This window comes from Salmo trutta, chromosome 19, assembly GCF_901001165.1.
Source record: "Salmo trutta chromosome 19, fSalTru1.1, whole genome shotgun sequence".
NCBI classification, from domain to species: Eukaryota; Metazoa; Chordata; class Actinopteri; order Salmoniformes; family Salmonidae; genus Salmo; species Salmo trutta.
Genome location: NC_042975.1, coordinates 34,171,622 through 34,191,752, shown reverse-complemented (window position 1 = coordinate 34,191,752; position 20,131 = coordinate 34,171,622). Strand labels below are relative to the sequence as shown.

The following is a 20,131-nucleotide window of genomic DNA, read 5'->3' as shown; positions in this document are numbered from 1 at the left end:
CTAGGTCAGGGTTCCCCAACTGGTGGCCCATGGGTGATTTTATTTAGCACCCCAGTTTTCTTTAAAATAATTATGAGTAAATAGTTGGACATAAAAGACAAAAAATACCCGCAAATCAGCTCCAAGTGATTTTACTTTTTTAATCTGTTCCAACGTATTCCCATGCTAACAGAGAGCTATACACTGAGTGTACAAAAGATTAGGAACACCTGCTCTTTCATTGACAGCCTGACCAGATGAATCCAAGTGAAACCTATGATCCCTTATTGATGTCACCTGTTAAATACACTTTAATCAGTGTAGAGAGGAGACAGGTTAAAGAAGGATTTTTAAACCTTGAGATCATTGAGACTTGGAATGTGTATGTGTGCCATTCAGAGGGTTAAGGGGCAAGACAAAATATTTAAGTGCCTTTGAATGAGAGTTTGAGTGTAACAAGAACTGCAGTGCTGCTGGGTTTTTCACGCTCAACAGTTTCCTGTGTGTATCAAGAATGGTCCACCACCCAAAGGACATCCAGCCATCTTGACACAACTGTGAGAGGCATTGGAGTCAACATGGGCCAACTCAACATTAGGAAGGTGTTACTAATGTTTTGTACACTCAGTGTACATGATCGTATACAGTAAGCAAGAAATTATGTTTTAATCAAATAGGTCTGTTTGGGCTTCCTGTGGTTAATTTGCAGTACATATTATTTGCAATTATGTTCCAGTCCCCTGAACATCCACTCATAAAAAAATTGGCCTGTGACTGAATCTAGTTGACGATCCCTGGTCTAGGGTGTCTGGGATGTTGGAGTTTATGTGTGCCATAACTAGCCTTTCAAAGCACTTCATGCTTACACGTGAGTGCTACAGGGTGGTAATCATTGTGGCAGGTAGTTTCTTCGGAACAGGAATGATGGTCAGCTTGAGATGTGGGGATTAGAGACTGGGAAAAGGAGAACTGTGTGCATGACCAATAAACTTGGATTTGGTCTGTTTCTTGGAACATGCATCCATCACACATCCAGTTAAGAAGAATTTAGACCCATATGTCCTAATGTCCATCTATACTTATGTTACTCCAAGTTATTAATGTGCAATATCTGATTGTTGTAGTAGATGGGTAAGTTGACAGGACAATCAGTTTCTTACTGTTCATCTCAGGACAATGACAGTGCGCAAGTCTACTGCTTTGATATTTAAGTGTATATTCCCAATAAAAATAATCAGATCATGGAGTCAATAGATTGATGTCTCCCTCTATTAGCAACTGAGTGGAACAAGTCCTCTAAACTATTCCCAGACTGAAGTGTAAAAATCCTACTGTATTCACTCATATCTTGCTTTCTGCATTTGAAGTCCCATTAGAAGTTTCAACCTTTATAAATATACAAACATTTTGTTTCTAACAAAATCCTGCACTGTGGTAATGTGTCCAACTAGTGTTCCATAAAATACATTTCATAGACTACATTTATTCACACATTTTTTATTTTTATATACAAAAATTAGTGGCAAACAGGCATGACACTACACTTACTAAATGTCCACAACGATGATGGGGGAATTGTAGGCTGGCTGGCTAAACTCAAAACTACCTTCTACTATATTTACAGCAGACTCTTGATTTCATCTAGCTGACTCCTTCATCAGACTCCTTCATTATCCATGAGGTCATAATGCATCATAGTCATCGTCGTCTTCATGCTTCCTCTTCAGCGATTCGCTGGCCGAGTTCTGTGACACCATGTTGGTGGTGATGAGGATCTTTTTGGATCCGATCAGGGAGGGGTTGATGAGGACATTTTGAACCATCGGGGTGGATGGTGTGGCTGTCGGAAAACAAAAGAATCAGGATTTATTATGAACATTTAAATTGCACATTTTATTCAGTGAATAAACTACTGAATTGAAGCGTCTGAGAGACTTGAATTCAATTAATTCGTATTGGTCACATGCGGCAAATACAACAGGTGTAGACTTTTGCAGTTGAAAAAAATACAAATATTTGCTAAATAAAAATGAAATATCAACAATAACAAGAGTATATACAAGGAGTACCAGTACAGAGTCAATGTGCAGGGGTACGAGGTAGTTGAGGTAATACAGTATCATGTGGGTAGGGGTAAAAGTGACTAGGTAATCAGGATATAGAATAAACAGAGTAGCAGCAGCGTATGTGAAAGTGTGTGTGTGGCGTCAATAAGCATGCGTGTTTGTGTGTTGTATGTAGTGTGTGTGTTGGAGTGTCAGTGTAGTGTGTGTGTGGATAGAGTCTAGTGAGTGTGCCAGTCAAGGGAGTCAGTGGAAAACAAGATAAATAAATAAAAAGGGAGGTCAATGTAAATAGTCCAGGTAGCCATTTGATTAACTGTTCAGCAGTCTTATGGCTTGGAGATAGAAGTCATTCAGGTGCCTTTTGGTCCCAGACTTGGTGTAATGGTACCGCTTGCCGTGCGGTAGCAGAAAGAACAGTGTCTTGGTGGCTGGAATCTGACAATTTTTAGTGCCTTCTGACACTGCCTGGTATAGAGGTCCTGGATGGTAGGGAGTTCGGCCCCAGTGATGTACTGCGCCGTATGCACAACCCTCTGTAGTGCCTTGTGGTCGGATGCTGAACAGTTGCTATACCAAGCGGTGATGCAGCAAGTGAAGATACTCTCAATGGTGTTGCTGTAGACCTTTGAGGATCCGAGGGCCCATGCCAAATCTTTTCAGCCTCCTAAGGGTGAAAGGGGCATTGTCGTGCCCTCTTAATGACTGTGTTGGTGTGATTGGACTATGATAGGTTCTTAGTGTTGTGAACACAGGACGTTTAAGCTCTTGACCTTCTCCACTACAGCACCGACGTAAATGCGGGTGTGTTCGGCCCTCCGTTTCTTGTAGTCCACAATAAGCTCCTTTGTCTTGCCCACGATGAGGGAGAGGTTGGTGTCCTGGCAGTATGACCTCCTCCCTCTATAGGCTGTCTCATCGTCGTCAGTGATCAGGCCTACAACTGTTGTGTCGTCGGCAAACTTAAATGGTGTTGGAGTCGTGTTCAGTCCCAGGGTCCATAGCTTAGTGATGAGCTTAGAGAGCACTATGGTGTTGAATGCTGAGCTGTAATCAATGAACAGCATTCTCATGTAGGTGTTCCTATTGTCCAGGTGGGAATGGACAGTGTGGAGTGCAACACAGATTGCGTCATTTGTGGATCTGTTGGGGCGGTATGCAATTTCGAGTGGGTCTAGTGTTCCTGGGATGATTGTGTTGACGCGAGCCATGACCAGCCTTTCAAAGCACTTCATGACTACAGATGTGAGTGCTTACGGGTCGGTAGTCATTTAGGCAGGTTACCTTAGTGTTCTTGGGCACAGTCACTATGGTGGTCTGCTTAAAACATATTGGTATTACAGACTCGGACAGGGAGAGGTTGAAAATGTCAGGGAAACTTGCAAGTTGGTCAGTGAATGCTCGCAGTACACGTCCTGGTAATCCATCTGGCCCTGTGGCCTTGTGAATGTTGACCTATGTTACTCACATCGGCAGCGGAGAGCGTGATCACACAGTCTTCCGGTACAGCTGATGCTCTCATGCAAGTTTAAGTGTTATTTGCCTCGAAGCGAACATAGAAGTAGTTCAGCTCGTCTGGTAGGCTTGTGTCACTGGGCAGCTCTTGGCTGTGCTTCCCTTTGTAGTCTGTACTGGTTTGCAAGCATTGTCACATCCGACGAGCGTCAGAGTCAGTGTAGTACGACTCGATCTTAGTCCTGACAGTACTGACACTTTGCCTGTTTGATGGTTCATCGGAGGGCATAGCAGGATGTCTTATAAGCTTCCGGGTTAGTCCCACTCCTTGAAAGTGGCAGCTCTAGCCTTTAGCTCACTGCGGATGCTGCCTGTAATCCATAGCTTCTAGTTGGGGTATGTACGTACAGTCACTGTGGGGATGACGTCATCGTTGCACTTACTGATGAAGCCAATGACAGATGCGGGGTGTACTCCTCAATGCCATTGGAAGAATCCCAGAACATATTCCAGTCTGTGCTAGCAAAACAGTCCTGTAGCTTAGCATCTGCTTCATCTGACCACTTTTTTATTAATCTGGTGGTTCCTGCTTTAATTTTTGCTTGTAAGCAGGAATCAAGAGGATGGAATTATGGTCAGATTTGCCAAATGGAGGGGGAGCTTTGTATGCGTCTCTGTGTGTGGAGTACACAGTTGAAGTCAGAAGTTTACATACACCTTAGCCAAATACATTTAAACTCAGTTTCAGAATTCCTGACATTTAATCCTAGTAAAAATTCCCTTTCTTAGGTCAGTTAGGATCACAACTTAATTTTAAGAATGTGAAATGTCAGAATAATAGTAGAGAGAATGATTTTCAATTTGTAAGTCGCTCTGGATAAGAGCGTCTGCTAAATGACGTAAATGTAAATGTAATTTCATCTTTTATTTCTTTCATCACATTCCCACTCTCCTTCACTGCAGCCGACGTGAGCAAAACATTTAAACGTGTCAACCCTCGCAAGGCTGCAGGACCAGACGGCATCCCCAGCCGCGTCCTCAGAACATGCACAGACCAGCTGGCTGGTGTGTTTACGGACATATTCAATCAATCCTTATCCCAGTCTGCTGTCCCCACATGCTTTCCCAAGAAAGCTAAGGTAACTGAGCTAAATGACTATTGCCCTGTAGCACTCACTTCCGTCATCATGAAGTGCTTTGAGAGACTAGTCAAGGACCATGTCACCTCCACCCTACCTGACACCCTAGACACTCCAATTTGCTTACCGCCACAATAGGTCCACAGACGACGCAATCACACTGCCCTAACCCATCTGGACAAGAGGAATACCTATGTGAGAACGCTGTTCATTAATTACAGCTCAGCATTTAACACCATAGTACCCTCCAAACTCGTCATCAAGCTCGAGACCCTGGGTCTCGACCTGCCCTGTGCAACTGGGTCCTGGACTTCCTGACGGGCCGCCCCCAGGTGGTGAGGGTAGGTAACAATATCTTCACCCCGCTGATCCTCAACACTGGGGCCCCACAAGCGTGCGTTCTCAGCCCTCTCCTGTACTCCCTGTTCACCCACGACTGTGTCGCCATGCAGGCCTCCAGTCATCAAGTTTGCAGACGACACTACAGTGGTAGGCTTGATTACCAACAACGACGAGACGGCCTACAGGGAGGAGGTGAGGGCCCTCGGAGTGTGGTGTCAGGAAAATAACCTCACACTCAACGTCAACAAAACAAAGGAGATGATCGTGGACTTCAGGAAACAGCAGAGGGAGCACCCCCCTATCCACATCGACGGGACAGTAGTGGAGAGGGTAGAAAGTTAAGTTCCTTGGCGTACACATCATGGACAAACTGAAATGGTCCACCCACACAGACAGCGTGGTGAAGAAGGCACAGCAGCGCCTCTTCAACCTCAGGAGGCTGAAGAAATTCGGCATGTCACCAAAAACACTCAAACTTTTACAGATGCACAATCGAGAGCATCCTGTCGGGCTGTATCACCGCCTGGTACGGCAACTGCTCTGCCCATAACCGTAAGGCTCTCCAGAGGGTAGTGAGGTCTGCACAACGCATCACCGGGGGCAAACTACCTGCCCTCCAGGACACCAACACCACCCGATGTCACAGGAAGGCCAAAAAGATCATCAAGGACAACAACCACCCGAGCCACTGCCTGTTCACCCCGCTATCACCCAGAAGACGAGGTCAGTACAGGTGCATCAAAGCAGGGACCGAGAGACTGAAAAACAGCTTCTATCTCAAGGCCATCAGACTGTTGAATAGCCATCACTAACATTGAGTGGCTGCTGCCAACATACTGACTCATCTCCAGCCACTTTAATAATGGAAAAATTGATGTAATAAATGTATCACTAGCCATTTCATATAATGTTTACATACCCTACATTACTCATCTCATATGTATATACTGTACTCTATACCATCCACTGCATCTTGCCTATGCCGTTCTATACCATCACTCATTCATATATTTTTTTATGTACATATTCATTCCTTTACACTTGTGTGTATAAGGTAATTGTTGTGAAATTGTTAGGTTAGATTACTCGTTGGATATTACTGCATTGTGGGAACTAGAAGCACAAGCATTGCTACACTCGCATTAACATCTGCTAACCATGTGTATGTGACAAATAAAATGCGTTTTTGATTCGAATTAGTATTTGGTAGCATTGCCTTCAAATTGTTTAACTTGGGTCAAACGTTTCAGGTAGCCTTCCACAAGCCTCCCCCAATAAGTTGGGTGAATTTTGGCCCATTCCTCCTGACACAGCTGGTGTAACAGAGTCAGGTTTGTAGGCCTCCTTGCTCGCACACACCTTTTCAGTTCTGCCCACACATTTTCTATAGGATTGAGTTCAGGGCTTTGTGATGGCCACTCCAATACCTTGACTTTGCTGTCTTTAAGCCATTTTGCCACAACTTTGAAAGTATACTTGGGGTCATTGTCCATTTGGAAGACCATTTGCGACCAAGCTTTAACTTTACTGAATGATGTCTTGAGATGTTGCTTCAATACATCCACATAATTTTCCCACCTCATGATGCCATCTATTTGTGAAGTGCACCAGTCCCTCCTGCAGCAAAGCACCCCCACGCTTCACGGTTGCGATGGTGTTCTTCGGCTGGCAAGCCTCCCCCTTTTACCTCTAAACATAACAATGGTCATTATGGCCAAACAGTTCTATTTTGGTTTCATCAGACTAGAGGACATTTCTCCAAAAAGTACAATCTTTGTCCCAATGTGCAGTTGCAAACTGTAGTCTGGATTTTTTTATGGTGGGTTTGGAGCAGTGGCTTCTTCCTTGCTGAGCGGCCTTCAGGTTATGTTGATATAGGACTTGTTTTACTGTGGATATAGATACTTTCGTACCCGTTTCCTCCAGCATCTTCACAAGGTCCTTTGCTGTTGCTCTGGGATTGATTTGCACTTTTCGCACCAAAGTACGTTCATCTCTAGGAGACCTTCCTGAGCGGTATGGCGGCTGCGTGGGCCCATGGTGTTTATACTTGCGTACTATTGTTTCTACAGATGAACGTGGTACCTTCAGGCATTTGTAAATTGCTCCCAAGGATGAACCAGACTTGTGGAAACTAACCGACTTGCCAAAACTATAGTTTGTTAACAAGAAATTTGTGGAGCGGTTGAAAAACGAGTTTTAATGACTCCAACGCAAGTGTATGTAAACTTCCGACTTCAACTGTAGGTGGTCCATAGTTCTTTTCTCTCTGGTTGCACATTTAACATGCTGATAGAAATTTGGTAAAACATATTTAAATTTCCGTGCATTAAAGTCCCCGGCTACTAGGAGCGCAGCCTCTGGGTGAGTGTTTTCTTGTTTGATTATGGCGGAATACAGCTCATTCAATGCTATATTAGTGCCAACCTCTGACTGAAGTGGTATGTAAAGAGCTACGAAGAATACAGAGGAGAACTCTCTTGGTAGGTATTGTGGTCTACAGCTTATCATGATATACTCAACCTCAGGCGAGCAATAGCTCGAGACTTCCTTAGATATAGTGCACCAGCTGTTATTGTCCAAAGATTGCACGTTTGCTAGCAGAATTGAGGGAAGTGGGGGTTTATTCGATCGCCTTCTCAGAAGGCAGCCCGCTCTCCGGCCTCTCTTTCTCCACCTCCTCTTCACACAGATCAAGGGGGTCTGGGCCTGTATATCCTCCGCCTCGTCAGAGTTGTGAAAGAAGAAAAAGGATTCTGCTAGTTCGTGGTGAGTAATTGCAATACGGATGTCTAGAAGTTATTTTTGGTCATAAGAGACGGTAGCACCAACATATATGTACAAAAAGAGTAAAAAAAGAAGTTACAAATGCAGATAAACGATTTTTAAAAAAAACAGTTGGGGGCACGTCTGCCTTCTGCTCCGGCGCCATCTTACCCTGCACCGGGGCGCTGGTAGAAATTAGGTAAAACGGATTTCAGTTTTTTTATGGCCCTGTACAGCTCGCTGAATAAGGTCTTAGTGCCAGCACCGGTTTGTGACAGTAAATAAACAGCTACGAAAAATACAGATAGAATACCTCATAATAATCTGTAGACCATACTAACTCAGGTGAGCAGAACCTTGAGACTTATTTAATATTAGAGATTGCGCAAAATAGCACAATTGGTCAGGAGCCCGTAAACCGGCCACCATTTCCTCCGGCAACATTCTCTAATGATGTAAATATATAGTATAAAATTCAGAAGATTACAGTAGACTCCTTCACCAACAATCTGAAGCAAGTTAGCAGTGTGAAATTAAGATTAATCTTACAGGACTTGGAGGCCGCAGTCTGTGAGGATGGGATCTGAACGCTGAAGCGCTGCCCCGACAGTGACACTGGCGTCCCCACTTTGGTTGTGACTGACTGCACTGAGGGAGTGCCTGGAAACATGCAGGAAGGAGTAAATGTTTTTGTAATGAAACAGAAAATACAACAGCTATGGTAGCAACAGGACTGCACACCAGGAAGCAAACCCACATCCCACTGTCAAATAAGGACTTGGAGCAGTGTGTTAAAAAAACATGTAATAAAATGACAAGGTATGAGTGAAAACATAGATTGCACAAATGGGTCCCTCACCAAGGGTAGGCGTGCTGGGCCTGCTGGACACAGCTCCTATACTGAGGCGAGGCACTGTTATTCTCCCCGCAGATGAGGACACCTGCACAGAAGAGGAACAGTCAGAAGGATTCACAAAAGAGAACATAATGGAATAGAATACAATAAACATTGATTGCAAGTGCAGTAAAATCTGCAAAGCAAAACATGAGGCTACCTTTTTCTGTATGGACTTAAGCCTGTAGTTAGGAGCAGTAAGACAGTAACGGTCAGGGGGCAGGCGTGGCCCAGTGTATGGCTTAATCAAGGGCAGAGGGGTCTGGTTCTTCTGCCTAGCTACATCCAGCAGAAACTACACAAAGACAACATAGTCATGAGTTAGTCTAGATCAATTATGAACATCTGAAAAAATGTAATGTCTGTCTTGGCACTGCTATTAAATCTTACATCTCGTGGTGGTGGGGAGGTGAAGGACTGGTCCATTCGACACTGAATCGCCAGTCTTATGTCATCAGCATCCACAATGTTCTTCTTGGCATGTGTTGCATAGATTTTGGCATCCTCGATAATAGTTGTCACATATCCTGTAAAATCAAATGATATTTAATGACAGCTGTTCATTGTCTTGATACATTGGTGTCTTGTAACTACTAAACATGCAATATTGCACACTGAGCATAACTAACCTGAGAGAGTTGAATGTATACTTACTGTAGGTAAATTCCAACATTTGATTAATAACTCTGGGCTCATACTCTGTTATCCCCATGTCTTTGAGGATTTGGATCATAACCTTTGCAATGGAAAAATATGAGCAGATAATAAGCAAGAAATGCAGTATGCTGTGTGGCTGCATGGACAAACATGGAGTAGAGTAACATTTCCATGTGTTGTCATCAACTGCACTAGCTAGTTACAACAATAACAGTCAACAGCTGACGTTAGCTTGCCCTGCTAACTAACAAGCTAGCTAGCTATTAGTTACCATTCCTAATAGGCAAGTAGATGCCATTACACAAAAAAACACGTTAGAATGATATGGAGTTATATTACTGAACAGCTACTCTACAAATGCACATTTAAAATGAGGAGCGTCTGTTCTAGTTCTAACGTTAGCTAGCTGACAAATAAATAACAAGCTAGCTAGTTACCGTAGTTAACTAATGTTAGCGAGCTCGCTAGCTAGCGAACTTTGACACAATCCGACAAAAACTAGAAACTTGAATTCAGCTGTCATAATAGATATCTAACTAAACACTCATCACCACTGTAGCTACACTAATGAGACTATGACATTTCAGAAATTGTACCTTAGACGGTTTACTCCTACCTGTGCATCTTTAGGAACAGTTTTCGGAGAAGCCATTTTCACGTTTGACCCTTACCCCGCGCATTCACTTCCGCACAGCCGTACTAAGATAAAATCAATATGCATAGTACCGCCACCCTCTGGTTCACCACGTTCATGACACTTAGCTTTATTGTATATTATTTGGGGGCTTAAAAAAAAGCACACATCAACTGTAAATGCATTGACCCAATAAAATATATAGCTAGCTATTCTATGTTGCAAAAATACAACTCTAGCTGTTGTGAAACTGAAAGTGCAGTAACTGAAATAATCTCCCTAGGTGGCGCTGTGAAACGCGAGGTTGATTTAGCTGCCAGTCAACAAACACCAAATAAGAATTGACGCGTAAATAAACGATGGCTAGCTAGCGAGTTAGTTACGAATAATGTGATACCTATGTTCTTAGAGTTTCTGTCAACGTAGGGATTTTGGTATTTTACATTATCAAGTAGCTAAGCAACCATCCTGTAGGAAAGCGGTCACGATTGGAGTCACGATTCCTAGACAAGTAACGTTAAGTAGATTGCTATTTGGCTGCTGGTACGTAAATCTCATAAGTACTGAGTAACATTTGAAATGCTGATGTTTGATAGTCAGAGCCCACAGTAGATTTGTCGATGTCATGGTCGTTATAATGTTAGTTGGAGCTAACTTCGGTTGATGTTACCGACTAACATACATCGTTTTTTTTATTTCCCTCTAGGAAGATGATATCCCAGGTGTTCATATTGTCCTCCAAAGGAGATCACCTCATCTACAAAGACTGTATCCTATATCATAATATCTTACCTTTCCCTCTTACACATAAACTTCAGGCATTTCTCCCAGTGAGTTGTCAGTGGAAATGCTGTGAATAATGAATGGCCTTATCCCTGAGTTGTCAGACCGTGGTGAAGCTGGAAAAGATGCTGTCAACAAATTCTACGAGATGGTCACTGCATTGACTGGTGACCAGCCTCCAGTTGTAATGGTAAGTGGAAGGGTTTGGCAAATAGGCATGGTGTGGGTTTTGATCAGCCATCTATTACAGTATAGTCATAGTTTCAAACAGTAATGTGATTTCCCTCCATGGTTGCCCACAGAAACACAAGGAGCTGCATTTTGTTCACATCAGACAGGGAGGGCTCTATTGGGTTGCCACGACGAAAGCTGATGCCTCTCCCTTCACCATCATCGAGTTCCTAAATAGGTAATTGTGTCTGTAATGAATGAATTCTACAAGTAGCTTTCTGTGTGTATTTAATATCTCATTTGGTGTGCATCAGGCTGGCCTCTAGTGTGTGTGTGTGTGTGTGTGTGTGTGTGTGTGTGTGTGTGTGTTAATGTTTTGCTTACTGTGTGTGTCACAGATTAACAGCCCTGGTTAAGGACTACTGTGGTTGTCTGTCAGAGAAGTCTCTCCAGATGAACTTTGCTCTCATTTATGAGCTGTTGGATGAGGTAGTGGTGAGTATTCTCTCTCTCCTCTGGCATCCATCTTTAGGCCATTTTGAAGGCCCTATCTTTGGTCCTGGTTATCCGTGCCTATCTCCGTTCCTCCTTATTCCCACTGTCATCTATTTCCCTCCCTCTCTCTCGTCCCACCTTTCTCTCACTTTATCCCCATCAGGACTTTGGTTACATCCAGACGACCTCTACTGATATCCTGAAGAACTTCATCCAGACTGAGGCGGTCAGCTCCAAACCCTTCAGCTTGTTTGACCTCAGTAACGTGGGGCTGGTAAGACACCAATGCATGGTCACAATCACACTGACTCTTGGGGCTGCCCTGAAAATAAGTGCACTGGATCCCATTTGCTAACATTTCCTGGTTATCTGCTTTTTAACATTAACATGTTGAGCCCTACTTACTCAGCACTTTTATTCCACTTTCTTTTCCCTCCTGGTCAGTTTGGAGCAGACACCCAGCAGAATAAAGTGGCCCCCAGTGCAGCTGCCACACGGCCCATCGTGTCAAGTCAAGGAGAACAGGTAAAGAATGTGTCTACTGCTGGATGTTATGGGCTATTCCTAGGTGCTAGTGTGTTGATCGATGAAGATGTACAGATATGTATGAATTCTTTGTATGTATGTGTGTATATGAATTCAACACCTTGTTTTTTCCCTTCTGTCTTCAGGGAGGAAAAAACGAGATATTTGTGGATGTGATTGAAAGGATGTCTGTAGTCATTGGTGCCAATGTAAGTATCACTGATTACATGGTGGAGCCATGCATATGATCAGTATCTCTTCCTTGTTATGGACAGGAGTTGGACCCCTAGCCAACAGCCAATGCAATAGCAGGGCGCGAAATACAAAACAACAAAAATATCATCATTCAATTTTCTCAAACAATCAACTATTTTACACCATTTTAAAGATAAACTTCTCTTTAATCCAACCACATTGTCCGATTTCAAAAAGGCTTTACGGCGAAAGCATAACATTAGATTATGTTAGGACATCAACTTCACAAGAAAACCACACAGCCATTTTCCAAGCAAGGAGAGGCATCACAAAAACCAGAAATACAGCTAAAATGAATCACTAACCTTTGACGATCTTCTTCAGATGACACTCCCAGGACTCAATGTTACACAATACATGTATGTTTTGTTCGATAAAGTTCATATTTATATCCAAAAAAACCATTTTACATTGGCGCGTGATGTTCAGAAAATGTATTGCCACCCAAAACTTCCTGTGAATGAGCACATCAATTTACAAAAATACTCATCATAAACGTTGATAAACTTTACAACAGTTATAGAAAGAATTATAGATACACTTCTCCTTAATGCAACTGCTGTGTCAGATTTCAAAATAGCTTTACGGTGAAAGCACATTGTTCAATATTCTGAGTACAGAGCTCAGCCATCAAAGCAAGCTATACAGTTACCCGCCAAGTTCTGGAGTCAACTAAACTCAGAAATAGTATTATAAATCTTCACTTACCTTTGCTGATCTTCGTCGGAATGCACTCCCACTTCCACAAGAAATGTTTGTTTTGTTCGATAAACTCCATATTTATGTCCAAATACCTCCTTTTGTTCGGGCGTTCAGATCACTATCCAAAGGCAAAATGCGCGAGCGCAAAACCAGAGACGAAAGTCAAATAGTTCCATTACCGTTCATAGAAACATGTCAAACGATGTTTACAATCAATCCTTAGGGTCTTTTTAACATCAATATTCGATAATATTCCAACTGGACAATAGCGTATTCATCCCGTGTGGCTCAGTTGGTAGAGCATGGTGTTTGCAACGCCAGGGTTGTGGGTTCGATTCCCACGTGGGGGCCAGTACGGGGGGAAAAAATGTTTTAATGAAATGTATGCATTCACTACTGTAAGTCGCTCTGGATAAGAGCGTCTGCTAAATGACTAAAATGTAAAAAAAAAAAAAAAAAGAAGTAAATTACAGAGGAAAAAGAAGGAACGGCGCGCCTGCATGCTCGCGCAGTAAACTACTCCTTGGTCTCAGGCAGTCCACTGATTGAATGGTCTCTTATTCTCTGCCCAGTAATAGTAGAAGCATGAAACAAGGTTCTAAAGACTGTTGACATCTAGTGGAAGCCTTAGGAAGTGCAATATGACCCCTCAGACACTGTAGTTTGGAAAGGGATTCAATTGAAAACTACAACCCTCAGACTTCCCACTTCCTGGTTGGATTTTTCTCAGGTTTTTGCCTGCCATATGAGTTCTGTTATACTCACAGACATCATTCAAACAGTTTTAGAAACTTCAGTGTTTTCTATCCAAATCTACTAATAATATGCAAATATCTGACTCTGGGCCCGAGTAGCAGGCAGTTTACTCTGGGCACGCTTTTCATCCGAATGTGAAAATACTGCCCCCTATCCCTAACAGGTTTAAAGGGCAACTCTCTCTACATATGTGAAAATGGCGCATTTCTATGATCTGTAGTTAAGAGGATAAGGTCCTAAAAAAACGCTTCTCTGTAGCTAGGTGTCCATCAAATTGGCGACAGATTTTCATGTGAATATTCTAAAATCTGCAAAAAGAAAATATGTGCATTTTCCCACCAGTGGTGTGTTTCTACCAAATGTTTGTATTTCTTTTTTTTACCCCTTTTTCTCCCCAATCTCATGGTATCCAATTGGTAGTTACAGTCTTGTCTCATCGCTGCGACTCCTGTACGGACTCGGGAGAGGTGAAGGTCGAGAGCCGTCCGTCCCCCGAAACACAACCCAACTAAGCAGCCACAATGCCCACCTAACCCGGAAGCCAGCCGCACCAATGTGTCAGAGGAAACTCTATGCCCGGCCGCGTGCACTATGCCCGGCCCGCCACGCGCTAGTGCGCGATGGGACAAGCCAAACCCTCCCCTATTGTGCGCCGCCCCATGGGTCTCCCGGTCGCGGCCGGCTGCAACAGAGCCTGGACTCGAACCCAGAATCTCTAGTGGCACAGCTAGCACTGCGATGCAGTGCCTTAGACCACTGGGCCATTCGGGAGGCCATGTTTCTACCAAACTGACTTGTTGTGGATAAAAGTCAGTGCATGATGACGTACTGCACACAAAATTAACTTTTTCGCTTAAGTTTTCAATAGCAAATGTGCCTACTACTCTGGTCTTGGCACGTGGGCTCTAGCCAACAGCTTGCAGATACAGTCTGGGTAGGCTAGTTTATTATTATGGATAATCAATGTCAAGCATTGATCATCATGTCACCAGAATAGGACCCTCGATATTTATTGGAAAGGAGCATCAAGATCACCGTGCACTTTCACCACCCTGTGAAGCTCATCATAAATTAGTTAATCTGTAAGGACAGATGCTGGAGACGAGAAGCAGGTACAGGGAGTGAACATTTAATTAACAACGGACATGAAACAGAACAGGGCAGCGTCTGGACATGAAAACATAATGATATTAATGCTGACGCGGTGAACCAACGGAGGAACAGACAGATATAGATGGGGCAATCAACAAAGTGAAGGAGTCCAGTGAGCGCTGATGCGCGTAATGATGGTGACAGGTGTATGTAATGAAGGGCAGCCTGGCACCCTCGAGCGCCAGAGAGCGGGAGCAGGCGTGACATAATCTATAGCCTAATAAACTGCATGGTTTCCCGAGTCGTAGTAGGAGGACCACACACACCACATATCATCGCGTGACTAAATTTACTTCGATATGATGGTTATTATATCAATATTTGCATATAAATGCGTTTCCACCTCTATTTCTCACAGAAAAATAACAAACAAATTATCTGTCTGCATTTTTTACACAATATGACTTTACTCACATAAAAACTGTGGAGGGAAACATAGTGATATCACAGGGTAGGATTAAACGTTTTAAAATATTGTGATTTTCAAAACCTGTAACGAGTTTCTTGCTCCCCAAGTCACCGCGGATCTCATAGTGTTTGAAAATCACTGTTGTAACTTCTGATGAGGTCATTGGGTAGAACCTTAACGTTATATTTTTTTTCTACAAGGCGTAGAAATGCGCCGTTTTCACATCTCTGGCTTGGTACTGGAGATCATGAATATGAGCTTGAAAAGTGGCAGAGTTGCACTTTAACCTATACTTACTTTCTGTCCTTTCCATTTCTCTCTCTCAAAGCAATTACATTTCATACTTATGTTTAAAACTGTACCAGACCAGAAATATAATTTAGCGTTTTATATTTCTGTAAGTGTATATAAGGATGTTATTGCTGAATGATCATGAACGGAATAAATTCCCTCACTGTTCTCCAGGGAGTTCTGATGAAGGCAGACATTGAGGGAGAGATCAGAGTGAAGTGTTACATGCCAAGTTGCTCAGGTGAGCTTTTGTGTTTCAAGTCTTTATTTTGAATTATAAGCTGCCAGAGGCACAGTAAATAGAGGGCAAGTACAAACCCAAATTCCTCCATGCCAAATTCTCACTTTCTCTCCCTTTCCCCCTCTTCTCTGTTCCTCACCATGTCGATAGAGATGCGGATTGGACTGAATGAAGAGTTCAGCATAGGAAAGTCCCAGCTGAGCGGTTGGTACCCTCCCTTTGCAAATACTACATCCTTCACTGGCTAGATCAGTCAATTTTACAAGATCGGCAGTCACTGTGCTGACTGTATGGGTGACCTGAATGATTACTAAACTTCCTGTAAAATCCTGCACAAGATGAATATGAGGCCATTGTATTAAAATGGATGATTCCCTGCCACAGCATTGATTGTCATAATGGCTGTTATTGACCTTTAGTTGTACTCTTATCCTTGTTGTGGAAGAGCACAGTCACTATGGGCTGAATTCCCATAGATTCAGATTTGCGCACATTCTCGCTCAGCTCTCTCATTGACATCAAGGCATTACAGAAAAGTCTGCTATCTGCTTTTATTGAAATTAGGATTCTGCCCTATATTCAAAATGTAATTTCCCTTCCCCCACCCTCTCTCCTCTCAGGTTATGGGGCAGCTGTTCGTGTGGATGAGTGCAGCTTCCACCAGGCTGTCAGGCTGGATGAGTTTGACACCTACAGAATCCTGAAAGTGTGTCCCAGCCAAGGAGAGGTGCTCATGGAATTTACTGAATCACATGCACACACACAAACACTACAACAATACTTGTATCTCACTGTTACATAAACAAATGTATTCTCTCTCACAGTTTCTCACAAACTTTTTTCGTTCTCTAGCAAACAGTGATGCAATACCAGTTGTGTGATGACCTTCCCACAGCCCCTCCATTCCGTCTATTCCCTTCTATAGAGAGGGACAGTGGTGGCAGGTACAGAACACTGTTCATTCATTTTGGGTAGAGAACCCTTTACTAGAACCATCTCAAAATATGTAGAACACACAGATTTCCCTTACTCATGATGACAGTCATTTTAACTTCCCCATTTTACTAACTTGAGTGTTGGGAAATCAAGTCTTTAAACAACCCAACCACCACCCTCAACACACACTTGTTATTTCCCTGTAGGTTGTTGATGTACCTGAAGCTGCGGTGTGACCTGCCCCCAAAGAGGTCAGTTCTCCATTAACAGGAAATGCTTATTTGCTGATATGCATTTTCTGTATGTTGAGAATGTAGAGTTTGCATTGAACACTTTATCGTGTTTTATGATGCACATTTATAATAGTTTAATAACATATGATCATGAAGTCTGTCAGTGTGATTGTCCTTGCCTTCTCTGACTGGGCTGCAACTGAAGCAATCTCTTTTCTCTTACAGCGCTGCTATTAATGTTTCTATTACAATACCGGTACCCAAGGGCTCGCTTCGGTGAGAAGAAACTCCTTTTTCTATCTCATGTTCCCTCCATCTTTTGTTTTGTTTCTCACTATGTGTAACCCCCCCCCACTACATAACAAGCTCCCCCTCCTCTCTCTCTCTCTCTCCCTCTCTTCACATCCTCTTTGTTCTCCAGTCTCTCTCAAGAGTTGAGCAGCCCAGACCAGAGTGCTGAGCTGCAGCCAAAAAACAAGGCTGTCCATTGGGAGATCCCTCGCTTCCCCGGGGGCGCCCAGCTCTCCGCCCTGTTCAAGGTGACTAAACATAATCAGAACAACAATGGAAATCATGGAAATAGTAGATACTGGTAGTGTGAGGGTATAATAGGTCAGTTTCAATGATTATGATGTCAGGCAATCAGGAACTTCTTATCAATCAGGAAGAATCACCTCTCTACACACTTGTTTGCTGTAGATCAGATTGTTTGGTGCGGATCAGGTTCTCAAAGTCCATGAGCCATTTCGCATAGAGCAATGATGCATATGCAGACAGCATCGAATGGTTAACATGCAGTACCAGTCAAAAGTTTGGACATACATTCAACGTTTTTTCTTTATTTGTACTATTTTCTACATTGTATCATAATAGTGAAGACATCAAAGGTATGAAATAACACATATGGAATCATGTAGTAACCAAAAAAGTGTTAAACAAATCAAAATATATTTTATATTTGAGATTCTTCAAAGTAGCCACCCTTTGCTTTATTGACAGCTTTGCACACTCTCGGCATTCTCTCAACCTGCTTCATGAGGAATGCTTTTCCAACTGTCTTGAAAGTTTTAACATATCCTAAGCACTTGTTGGATGCTTTTCCTTCACTCTGCGGTCCAACTCAACCCAAACCATCTCAATTGGGTTGAGGTCGGGTGATTGTGGAGGCCAGGTCATCTGATGCAGCACTCCATCACTCTCCTTCTTGGTCAATAGCCCTTGCACAGCCTGTAGGTGTGTTTTGAGTCATTGTCCTGTTGAAAAACAAATGATAGTCCCACTAAGAACAAACCAGATGAGATGGCGTATTGCTGCAAAATGCTGTGGTAGCCATGATGGTTAAGTGTGCCTTGAATTCAAAATAAATCACACACAGTGTCACCAGAAAAGCACCCCCACACCATCACACCACCTCCTCCATGCTTCACGGTGGGAACCACACATGTGGAGATCATCCGTTCACCTACTCTGCGTCTCAAGACACAGCGGTTAGAACCAAAAATCGCAGATTTGGACTGATCAGACCAAAGGACAGATTTCCACCAGTCTAATGTCCATTGCTCGTGTTTCTTGGCCCAAGCAAGTCTCTTCTTCTTATTGGTGTCCTTTAGTAGTGGTTTCTTTTCAGCAATTCGACCATGAAGGCCTGATTCACGCAGTCTCCTCTGAACAGTTGATGTTGAGATGTGTCTGTTACTTGAACTCTGAAGCATTTATTTGGGCTGCAATCTGAGGTGCAGTTAATTGGCCATTTCTGAGGCTGGTAACTAATTAACTTATCCTCTGCAGCAGAGGTAACTCTGGGTCTTCCTTTCCTGTGGCAGTCCTCACGAGAGCCAGTTTCATCATAGCGCTTGATGGTTTTTGCGACTGCACTTGAAGAAAGTTCTTGAAATTTTCCGGATTGACTGACCTTCATGTCTTAAAGTAATGATGGACTGTCGTTTCTCTTTGCTTATTTGAGCTGTTCTTGCCATAATATGGACTTGGTCTTTTACTAAATAGGGCTATCTTCTGTATACCAACCCTACCTTGTCACAACACAACTGATTGGCTCAAACGCATTAAGAAGGAAAGAAATTCCACAAATTAACTTTTAACAAGGCATACCTGTTAATTGAAATACATTCCAGGTGACTACCTCATGAAGCTGGTTGAGAGAATACCATGTGTGTGCAAAGCTGTCATCAAGGCAAAGGGTGGCTACTTTGAAGAATCTGTCAAATAAAATATATTTTGATTTGTTTAACACTTTTAATTGGTTATTACATGACTCCATATGTGTTATTTCATAGTTTTAATGTCTTCACATTTATTCTACAATGTAAAATAAAGGAAAACCCTTGAATGAGTATGTGTGTCCAAACTTTTGACTGGTCCTGTACGTTAGTGGAAACTTTGCAAGTGCGTTATATGCCCCTAATAGTAGATAGGTACTAGATAGACAACTTTGTATATGATTGACCAACATGCTGAACACTTCCTCTCTCTCTGTACATTCAGCTGGAGGTCTCTGGCCTTAGCTCTGCCTCGTTACAGGAAGTGGGACCGGTCAGTCTGAGCTTTGAGCTGCCGAAGTACACCTGCACAGGACTGCAAATTAGATTCCTCCGCCTGTCCCCGATACAGCCTGGACCGTCGCAACGCTGGGTCCGCTATGTAACCCATTCAGACTCGTATACCATCCGTATCTAATACGGACATACAGTACACACACACCATTGATCAGTCAGACTCTGGCTTACTCTCAATACAGATGTGAACCCTGATCTTGACTGCCTGAAAAAAGTCAAGGGACTTTTGTATCAAATGTTTATTCTGTATACGGTGGAGTGACCCAATACAAATGTATCTACTACATCAAAAAGTTACCCCTATATTTCACTATTGTCATTATAATGTCATATGGGGAATCATGCAGGAAAGTCTATGAATGTGCATAAAAACATATTCAGCACTTTTGAGTTTCTGTAATGCAGGGATAATCAGGATCAATATACAAATAACCAGGACCAACCCTTGGAGGTCTGCAGAGGTACTGCAGGGTGTCCACAGCTAGATAAAATGTATGGAAATATACAGTACCAGTCAAAGCACCTACTCATTCAAGGGTTTTTCTTTATTTTAACTATTTTCTACATTGTAGAATAATAGTGAAGACATCAAACTATGAAATAACACATATGTAACCAAAAAAGTGTTAAATCAAAATATATTTGCGAAAGTAGCCACCCTTTGCCTTGAGTCCACCTG

General features: G+C 42.8%; 2 protein-coding genes across 3 annotated transcripts; one reads left to right on the top strand and one right to left on the bottom strand.

The window, feature by feature from the left end:
- Positions 1–1,460: 1,460 nt before the first annotated feature.
- taf9 (TAF9 RNA polymerase II, TATA box binding protein (TBP)-associated factor) lies at positions 1,461–10,007 on the bottom strand. Of its 2 annotated transcripts, none has more exons than XM_029700582.1 (7): positions 9,913–10,007; positions 9,294–9,375; positions 9,030–9,166; positions 8,800–8,934; positions 8,604–8,685; positions 8,294–8,404; positions 1,461–1,819 (listed from the first exon to the last, which is right to left on the bottom strand). In XM_029700582.1, the coding sequence occupies exons 1-7, from the start codon at positions 9,946–9,948 to the stop codon at positions 1,662–1,664; spliced, it is 741 nt and encodes a 246-aa protein (XP_029556442.1). In that variant the 5' UTR covers positions 9,949–10,007; the 3' UTR covers positions 1,461–1,661. The 2 variants fall into 2 exon arrangements, with proteins under 2 accessions (XP_029556442.1, XP_029556443.1); XM_029700583.1 differs by having other exon boundaries at positions 9,893–9,940.
- Positions 10,008–10,247: 240 nt separating this feature from the next.
- Positions 10,248–19,974, top strand: ap4m1 (adaptor related protein complex 4 subunit mu 1). Its single transcript, XM_029700581.1, has 16 exons — positions 10,248–10,473; positions 10,637–10,698; positions 10,818–10,903; positions 11,016–11,122; positions 11,283–11,379; positions 11,543–11,653; positions 11,824–11,904; positions 12,051–12,113; positions 15,644–15,710; positions 15,861–15,914; positions 16,331–16,437; positions 16,563–16,654; positions 16,853–16,897; positions 17,105–17,155; positions 17,301–17,418; positions 19,382–19,974. Exons 2-16 carry the CDS (start codon positions 10,641–10,643, stop codon positions 19,571–19,573), a joined length of 1,329 nt encoding a protein of 442 aa, XP_029556441.1. The 5' UTR covers positions 10,248–10,473; positions 10,637–10,640; the 3' UTR covers positions 19,574–19,974.
- The last annotated feature ends 157 nt before the right edge of the window (positions 19,975–20,131 follow it).

Coding starts and splice junctions, on each gene's coding strand:
- taf9 (XM_029700582.1), bottom strand. CDS start 9,948: ATGGCTTCTCCGAAAACTGTTCCTAAAGATGCACAG. Junction 9,167..9,293: donor AATGTTGGAATTTACCTACA/GTAAGTATACAT, acceptor TTGATTTTACAG/GATATGTGACAACTATTATC. Junction 8,405..8,603: donor GCCCAGCACGCCTACCCTTG/GTGAGGGACCCA, acceptor GCATGTTTCCAG/GCACTCCCTCAGTGCAGTCA.
- ap4m1 (XM_029700581.1), top strand. CDS start 10,641: ATGATATCCCAGGTGTTCATATTGTCCTCCAAAGGAGATCACCTCATC. Junction 15,915..16,330: donor AGGAAAGTCCCAGCTGAGCG/GTTGGTACCCTC, acceptor CTCTCCTCTCAG/GTTATGGGGCAGCTGTTCGT. Junction 16,655..16,852: donor GAGAGGGACAGTGGTGGCAG/GTACAGAACACT, acceptor ATTTCCCTGTAG/GTTGTTGATGTACCTGAAGC.